This window comes from Triticum aestivum, chromosome 4A (genome assembly GCF_018294505.1).
Source record: "Triticum aestivum cultivar Chinese Spring chromosome 4A, IWGSC CS RefSeq v2.1, whole genome shotgun sequence".
NCBI classification, from domain to species: domain Eukaryota; kingdom Viridiplantae; phylum Streptophyta; class Magnoliopsida; order Poales; family Poaceae; genus Triticum; species Triticum aestivum.
Genome location: NC_057803.1, coordinates 689,790,939 through 689,799,515, shown reverse-complemented (window position 1 = coordinate 689,799,515; position 8,577 = coordinate 689,790,939). Strand labels below are relative to the sequence as shown.

Sequence of the window (8,577 nt, the reverse complement as noted above, 5' to 3'; positions counted from 1 at the left end):
ACAAATCAAAAAGATCAAATGGCTAAATCAAATCAATGCATAAACATCTTGGATAAAAGTTTCTGCATCATAGTAGTTTTTGTTGCATGCACCACACGTTCCCTATAGAAAATGTAGGTAAGGGGCTCACTTCGAATGAAAGGACGGAAACACTGATAATAATATATTTCAAAGTAGATGAAAGGTGGCATTTTGTAGAGATCAACCGCATTATTCTAAAGTCCCGTAGTTCCGGTAGTGTATACCTAATGTTTCCCTTGGCATGCATGATGATTGAAATATACAGAGATATTCCACTTATAATAGATATATAATTGTTACATACCATGCATCACACGTTCCTTAGAAAACAATTGTAGCGCATCCCCTCCCACTCGTTAAAGTGCAAATAATACAGCAAAGTACTGCCAGACCGCACAAAACCGACCATATATAGCTTTAGCTTTTCCCAGCAGCAGCTCATACATCAATTGCGTTAGGTTAGGTGCGAGAGTGATAATGCATGGTAATGCGATACTATATCATTCGTAATCAGTAGTAACGCTGCCCTACCTAGCTAGCCTCTCTTTATAAGATAGTAAGAGTCACTCACACGGAAACCAACAATGGAGCTCCTTGTGCTCCTTGCCCTTGTTTTCTTGGGCTTATCCGTACTGATCCGGCGGCGTGGCTGCCACACTGGTGTTAGGCGTGCCGGCGCCCTAGCTCCAGCTGCATTGGTTATCCAGAACATCGTCGACCCTGCCGCTGCCCAGTGCATGCTCGTCGAGAACGCCGACCACTTCTCGAACCGCCCAGCTCCGCCCTTCCTGGTGGCGCTGGAAAAGAGCAACGGCGGCCAACGAGGCGACGGCCTAACCTCTGTGCCCTATGGCCCGCTCTGGAGTGCTCTCCGACGCAACCTGATGGCTGAGGCGCTTCATCCGTCCCGCCTCGGGCACATCGCCCCGCTGCAGCGGGAAGCCACCCAGGGCCTTATTGCGGCACTCGGGAAGGAACTACCGGTGGTGTCCGTCCGCGAGCACCTCTCTGCCGCCGTCTTCTCGGTCGTCGCGCACCTGTGTTTCGGCGACGACATCGATGAGGGCTATCTACGCGCCATGCGCTGCGGGATACGAGACATCCAGCTCATCGCTGTTGTGGAGGCCAAACCGTCGTCTGGCTCCATGTTGGCCAAGCTCACGGGGTGGAGAGTGCTGCGCCAGCTCTTGGCCTTACACGCTCGGATGGGCGAGATATTCCTCCGTCTTGTCGCCGCACGGCGGGAGTCCCGACGTCCATGCGACGGGGGCAGCCGTCGTCCATACGTCGACTCTCTCATCGACCTACGCGCCCCCGATGGTGACGGTGGCCGCCGTGCTGTTAGGGATGACGAGTTGGTGCTCCTCGTGCTGGAGTTCCTGGGCGCCGGCGCTGGGACGGTCGCAGCATGCCTGGAATGGACCCTCGCCCACGTTGTAAACGACCAGGAGGTCCAGGAAAAGCTGAGTGACGAGGTCCAAAGCGCTGGCGGCACTGTGGTCTCCAGCTCCAGAAGCCTCATCCATGGCATGCCGTATCTGAACGCTGTGGTGCTCGAGAGCCTCCGCATGCACCCAACGGTGCCCTTCATCCAGCGCCACGTCCATTCCGACGCCGCCGGGTTTCTCGGAGTCGGAGGAACAACCAGCGACTTGCTCATGCAGGTCTCCGTGGGAGCCATCGGGCGGTACACCAAGACATGGACGGATCCCGACGAGTTCCGACCTGAGCGGTTCCTGCCGGGCGGCGAGGCAGAGGATGTGGGGCCTTTGCCGGGTCCCAAGGAGATCAGGATGATGCCGTTCGGCACCGGGCATAGGTTCTGCCCTGGCGTGGGTCTGGCCATGATGAACATCAAGTGTTTCTTGGCTGCGCTCGTGCACGAGTTCCACTGGAAGCCACCCACGGTGGGTTGTGCTGGCGTCGACGTGACTGAGCTCAACACCTTCGTCAAGGGGATGAAGACGCCGCTTTCCGTGCGTCTCACGCGACGCACTTTATCCTCTTGAGATCTACACTGTCATCCTTGATGGTAAGCGTGGTGGATTAGTGTTGCTGAATAAGTTTGGTGAATATAAATGTTTGTGTGGCGTCAAGTGAAATAAAATGGAGGTGTACCTTTGTCCATGGGAGAACTTCTTGAGAAGAAAAGAGAGAGTTAAGTGAATGGGTCAGTGAATTGAATGATTCATCTAGGTATTTACTACTCAGGTACTTCTTTTAATAAAGGGGCTATCCGCTACATGCATCATTTTGATGCAGAGGCCGGGGTGATCCTCCTTTGAAAAAAAGAGTTATTTATATGTCCTAAACATGTGTTTACAACATCGGTTACATGTGCTTCGCGTTATTTGGGAGAGACGCAGCGACGGTTTGAGATGTACATCGTTTGGACAAGGCCAATATTCTAACTGGTAAATGGTATATTCTAAGTAATCTAATCTAATTAGCCTAAATCTTAAGCTATTTGATTCCTAATACTCCTCCTTGGACAACACTTTTAGTAATCTTCATCGTATTGAGAATCTTCACATATCTTGACTGCTGAAAAGTCTTGTGTTTTCTTGATTGTCTTGATCTTGAAACCTCAAAAGTCTCTGATCTTGCACTGTCTATGTTGTCCAAAAATCCTGTGGAAAATAAATATAAGTAGAATAATAGGAACTTGATATATTGTTAGTGTAACCAATCACCTCATTCAAACATGTATGAGAAATCCATTGGAAAACACATAATGAAAGAGAACAATATTTTATTATCGGAGGATAATGAATAAGTTTTAGTTCTAGGAGTTTTCTCCCCTGAACTTTGCAAATTCCTTAAATCCTTGCATACCAATGTGATGATTGCATTTTTGAAATGCAGCTATTGGTAAAGAATTAGTGAACAAATCTGCAAAATTGTGACAAGATTTTGTTTGCAAACTATCAATTTCTCCATCTTTTTGTAATTCGTGTGGAAAAAATAGTTTGCACGCATATGTTTGGTGATATTAGTTTTAGTATTATCCCATGTGCATTTGAGCAACACAGCAACATTATCTTCATAGATAATGGTTGATGATTCTAAGGAATCAATGTTGCATGATATCTAAATATGATTAATCACCCTACAGAGCCATACATATTCTTGTGAGGCTTCAAATAATGCAATTATTTCAGAGTGGTTAGTGGAAGTTGCTACCAATGTCTGTTTTGTTGACTTACATGCAATAGAAGTTCTACCATATAAAAATACAAACCCTGTTTGTGACCTGGCATTATTGGGGTCCGAAAGATATCCAACGTTGGCATACACTAGTAGAAAAAGGCCCATTTGTCCCGGTTCCAGAGGCCCATTTGTCCCGGTTCTCGAACCGGGACTAAAGGATCGGGACTAAAGCCCATGACCTTTAGTCCTGGTTCGCGCACGAACCAGGACAGGTGGGGCTCCACGTAGCCGCTGCGACGAGCCCCGGCAGGAGGGCCTTTGGTCCCGGTTGGTAACACCAACCGGGACCAAAAGGCATCCACGCGTCAGCGGCTCAGGAGCCGGGGTTTTTGTTTTTTTAAAGGGGGGGGTGTTTGGGGGGTTTGGAGGGTTAATTTAATTAGGGGTTTCATATATTGTGTTAGCTAGCTATAATAGAGAGAAGTGACCTCTCTTATCTCCGTGCTTGGTCGACGCTACGTACTGTACGTATAGAAGGACTCGACACGCTAGCTAGTAAGAAAATGAAGGAGACCATTAAGTACAGAAGATCGTCATGAACATATACAGAGAGAAGTGATCTAGCTCTCCTTCTCCGAGAGATTGGTCGAACAACAAGTTTTCGTATATCTATCCGACGCTACTAGCTACATATATACAATATAAGATCTATTACAACCCCTAATATCTGAAGTCAAGTTCCACATGGTATTCTCTGGCTTTATTGATGACCTGACACTACTAGGGAAAACCTTATACACAGAAATTTAGCAGCAGCGCGGGTCAAAAAAGGGCGCTAGTGCTAGATAGCAGTAGCGAGCTAGAAAAAACCGCGCTAAAGATAAAATTGTAGCGTGTGGTCGTAAAAGCGCTACTACTAATATTCCCATTAATAGAATGATAGGCCACACATAGCAGTAGCGGGCTTGGAAGAAGCGCGCTACAGCTAGGACATGAGTAGTAGTGTGGTTCCTACGAAAAGCGCTACTGCTAATGGAAATAAAATAGAATGAAAAATAAATAGAAAAGTAAATGAAAATGAAAGAAATAGAAAAAGGAGAAAGGAAAAAAATAAAATGTAAAGCAAAATAAATGAAAAAGTGAAAAAAGGAGAAAGGCATAGCAGTAGCGTCTGTTCGTAAGAGGCGCTATAGCTAATGTAGCTGCAGCGTGTTTCCTAGACCCACGCTGTAGAAATAGAAAAGGAAATAAGAAAGTGGAAGGAAATTACATAGCTATAGCATTAGCGCGTTTTGCTAAAATCGCTAAAGCTACATTAGCTATAGCACGTTTGGCGAAACGCACTACCGCTAAGTTTGACTTAACCAAAAAACATTTTCCCCCGGCCATCACTTCTCCCCCAAATCCCTCGACCCACCCTGCCGCCGTCTCCCCGATTTGCCGTCGCCCCACTTCGCCGTCATCTTCTGCCGACGTCAACGCCCCCGGAGCCACCAGAGCCGCGCGCCGTCGACGCCATCGGAGCCGCCACGGAGCCGCGCTGCCTGATCAACGCCACCGGAGCCGCCGTTGACGCCACTGGATCCTCCCTTGCCACAACTGCCTCCCTCGCCGTCACCGGAGACGCCCCTGCCTCCCTCGCCACCACCGGAGCCATCGTCTGTAAGCCCCCACCCCTCCTCTCTCTCATGCATATATAGAACAAACACTAGATAGAGAACCTAGGTTAACTAGTTTAATTAGGTTAATTATCTAGGTTAGTGCAAAATTTTAGTTAGGGCTTTGACAGAGAACAAGCCAGGTTAACTAGTTTAATTAGGTTAATTATCTAGGGTGGTGCAAAATTTTATTTAGGGCTTTGATAGAGAACTAGCTACGTTAACTAGTTTAATTAGGTTAATTATCTAGGTAAACTAGGTTAACTAACTAGGTTAAATAGGTAGGTTAATTAGGTTCGTTAGATTAACAAGCTACATTAAGTAGGTTGGCTAGGTTAGAGCAAAATTTTATTTTGGAGCATTAGGTCAAAAGGGTTAGAGAATGGAGTTCCTTTGAAATTTAATTGGGTTCTGTCCTAGGCAGAGAAGGGTTAGAGAAAATAATGTGTGTGTGTGAGAGAGAGGAATAGCTAGATCAACATAATTTGGGTTCTGTCCTAGGCAGAGAAGTGTTTAGTGAGGTAATTTTGCAAAGGTTTTTGATTTTTGAAAAGACCACTTTTTTCAAGGAAAAGAATTTAGGCAAGTTTTATTTTAAAGATTATCCCTTCCTAGACTTTTATTGTTGATTATATCTTTTCATCGAAGTGGTCATGTTATATCTTTTCATTGAAGTGGTTCTATTGTGCCCAAGTGGCTTTGTAGTTTTCAGGGAATGCAGCCGAGTGGCCTATGTTTTGCCGGAATGTTGATTCATTTCCGTTCCAACAAATTTGAGGTTCTCAATTTGTCCACTTTTTAGCAAAAGTAATGCCGAAATTTTCCGTGAATTTCGGCATGACTTGTGCTACAAACTAGGACATATCGAGTGCACGAGATTTACCGCACCGGGAAGGAGTCAACGTTCCTGCATGTAATTATTCATTTTATTAGGTCTAGAATTAATTACTAGATTTAATCATAGGAAACATGGCTAGCAACGATGAACGACAGGGTTCTGGTGACTGCGACAACGTCTACCGGGCGGCGGAAGAATTTTTGAGGGACGCCGATGATCAAGAGTTGATGTTGGTGGGTCCACCTGTCACATCGGAGATTGATACTGACATCGAGACCGGCGCTGAGACTGAGACCGGCGCCGAGACTGAGACTGGCATCGAGACCGGCGCTGAGACTGAGACTGTTGCCGAGACTAGCGGAGCCGGTATAGAACCGAAAGCAAATAGGCAACGGTTTCCTAACAAGCTCAGGACTACTAGACTGGTGGTCACGGAGGTGGACGACGGCAATTTTGAGCTAACCGCGCCCGAGGAAGCGCGCGCATGCTACGGCAATCAAGTAGGCTGCATCATACGGACAACCGCCACCATCAACGATGAGAAACTAAAGAAGATAGATAATATGAGGCCATCCCTCCTAAAGAAGCTGCACCAGATATTCTTGTTCCCAGGCCGGAATGAAAAGGATTATAAAGATCCAGATAAGGACCCGACAATGAAGAAGATAAACAAACACGCCATGACCAAGTTTAGCGACTCGTTGGCTGCCTGGAAATCAAGGGTGAAATATCGGATCGTCACCAAAAAGGAACCCTGCTCCGAGATTGTGAAGGGTAATCCGACAATCACGACAGAGCACTTTGAAATATTTAAGGCAGCTTGCGAGGCCGAAGCTGCCAAAAATAAGTAGAAGTACATGAAGGGGCTTCAACAGAGGAACATTGGGTCCCACCACCTCGGAAGTCATGGTTACGGCGGGAAGAGGTCCATATGGGCCAAGGAGGAGGCGGAAGCCGCGAGTCTAGGCATCCCAGACCCTTTGGTGGAGTTCACCGTCCCACAGGAGCGTGACGTCCTCAGGGCCCGGCACCGTTGGGACCCAGTGAAGAAGGTTTTCGAGACGAACATGGTCACGACGGAGTTCATGAGACTGCTGGTAATTTTAGTTTCTGATAAATTTGACTGCATGTTATTCATATTTGTAAACGATCCTTGTGCCTTTTGCAGAGACAGCAGCACAGGGTTGCGGCTGAAAGCGACTCGCCATCTGAGGCGTTGGCGAGGCCCAAGTGGGACACTCCATTCAAACGGGCGTTGAACATAATGATAGGACTCCTAGTGGAGACTCGACCATCGTATGGACGCGTGCAAGGTGTCGGAGACGGTGCCACGTGGAAGAAGTACTACCGTGAGACCACGGAGGAGAGAAAGAAAAGACAGAGGTTAACTGAAGAAAACATCGACCAGAAGGTTGAGATTGCGGTTGAGAAGAAATTATCTGATATAGTCACAATAGCGGTAGCTGCCGCAAAACACGTGCTTGTAGAAATGTCTACTACCTTGGTTCCGTCCGTTTTCAATTGGAGCAGGCAAAATCCAGAAAAAAAAATGCAGCGGACTTTCCCCTTGCTGACTTCTTGGGGAGCAGATCGACTAGCGTTGCACCAGCATCTGCAGCTGCACCTGCTCCCGCAACGGCTCCCGCGCTGGCTCCTGCACCTGCTCTCGCACCGGCTCCCACACCTGCTCCGGCACTGGCTCTGGCACCGGACATGCTCGGCGGTGCTTCGTCTTTGGCTGAGCTCGACACCCTCACGGTATCTGTCACACCGGCCCTCTTCAAAAAATGTATAATCTCCCGTTTTCGTTGTCTTTCGGATGTCTCACGTCGCAGACTTTTCTTTGCAGGCCGACAAAACCCCGTGCACCATATGGTATACCATGGCGACTAGGAGGTGGACATGGGGAAGGCGAAGATAATGGAGCCGAAGGAACCATTTTTCCATAGCCGGCCGATCCCCCCGGATGTCTTCAAGGTTTCCGTGGCCAGTGTCAAACCGGGCCATGAGAATTTGTCTCCTCCGGTACTATGGGGGGATGATGACGAGACCCCGCGGTGGCTTGGTGATTGCAATCAGTGGGTCCTGTTGTGGCCACAGAGTCTGCTTCGTCTGGAGGCGGACAGGAGCACACCCTTGAGCACGCAGTTAGGTATGAACATCAACACCCCACCTACTCAATTAGCGTCGGTTGTCGTGTTGGGTGATAGCGGACGGGGTGAGGAAGAGCCTCCATTAGTTGGTGGTGATGTCGCCATGGATGAGGATGAGGATGACGATGACACTCAACAATATGTCAATACTGGCGCCTACTTAGGGTTTGAGCGTCATGAGTCGGTGCCTGAATTGCCGCCTCCAGAGTCTAAACGTATTATGAATGACCTTCTGGTAGCAAAGAAGGGTAGGAAGAGACCGAGGAAAGGCCACAAAGCTGCTTCTACGATCCAGCCGCCTCAGCAGCCTCGGGTTCAAGACCATATGGATATCCCCGGTGCGGCAAAACGACATATCCCCGGTGAACCAATCCTACCTACATCAGTGCTAGGGGGCAGATTCGACGATCTAAGAAGACTTCATGATGATGTGTTGTGGATAGAGAAAGGCCTCATCGCCTTGAAAAATCTAGGATACTCACTCTACGTGGTTAATGTGCCGCAGCAATTGTCGTACGTCCACACATTCCCCGCCGAGAAATTCTTCCCTCGATTTGATTACATCTTCGACATGTTTCACATGAAGAAGCTGGATTTTACGTTTGTCCGCCTTTATGACTTGCACATGAACTACCTCATCGGGTTTGAGCAGATACCTTATATCTGTGTCGCTGACCCGTACTTCATGGATGAGGGCTTCTTGGTAGTCTGCGCAAAGCACTGTGAATACGCGAGGGACTACCTCGTCAATTTCATG

The 8,577-nt window shown here is 47.9% G+C and overlaps 1 protein-coding gene across 1 annotated transcript; it reads left to right on the top strand.

The window, feature by feature from the left end:
• The first annotated feature begins 605 nt into the window (after positions 1-605).
• Positions 606-2,148, top strand: LOC123083156 (cytochrome P450 89A2-like). Its single transcript, XM_044505278.1, has one exon. It carries the CDS (start codon positions 606-608, stop codon positions 2,028-2,030), a length of 1,425 nt encoding a protein of 474 aa, XP_044361213.1. The 3' UTR covers positions 2,031-2,148.
• The last annotated feature ends 6,429 nt before the right edge of the window (positions 2,149-8,577 follow it).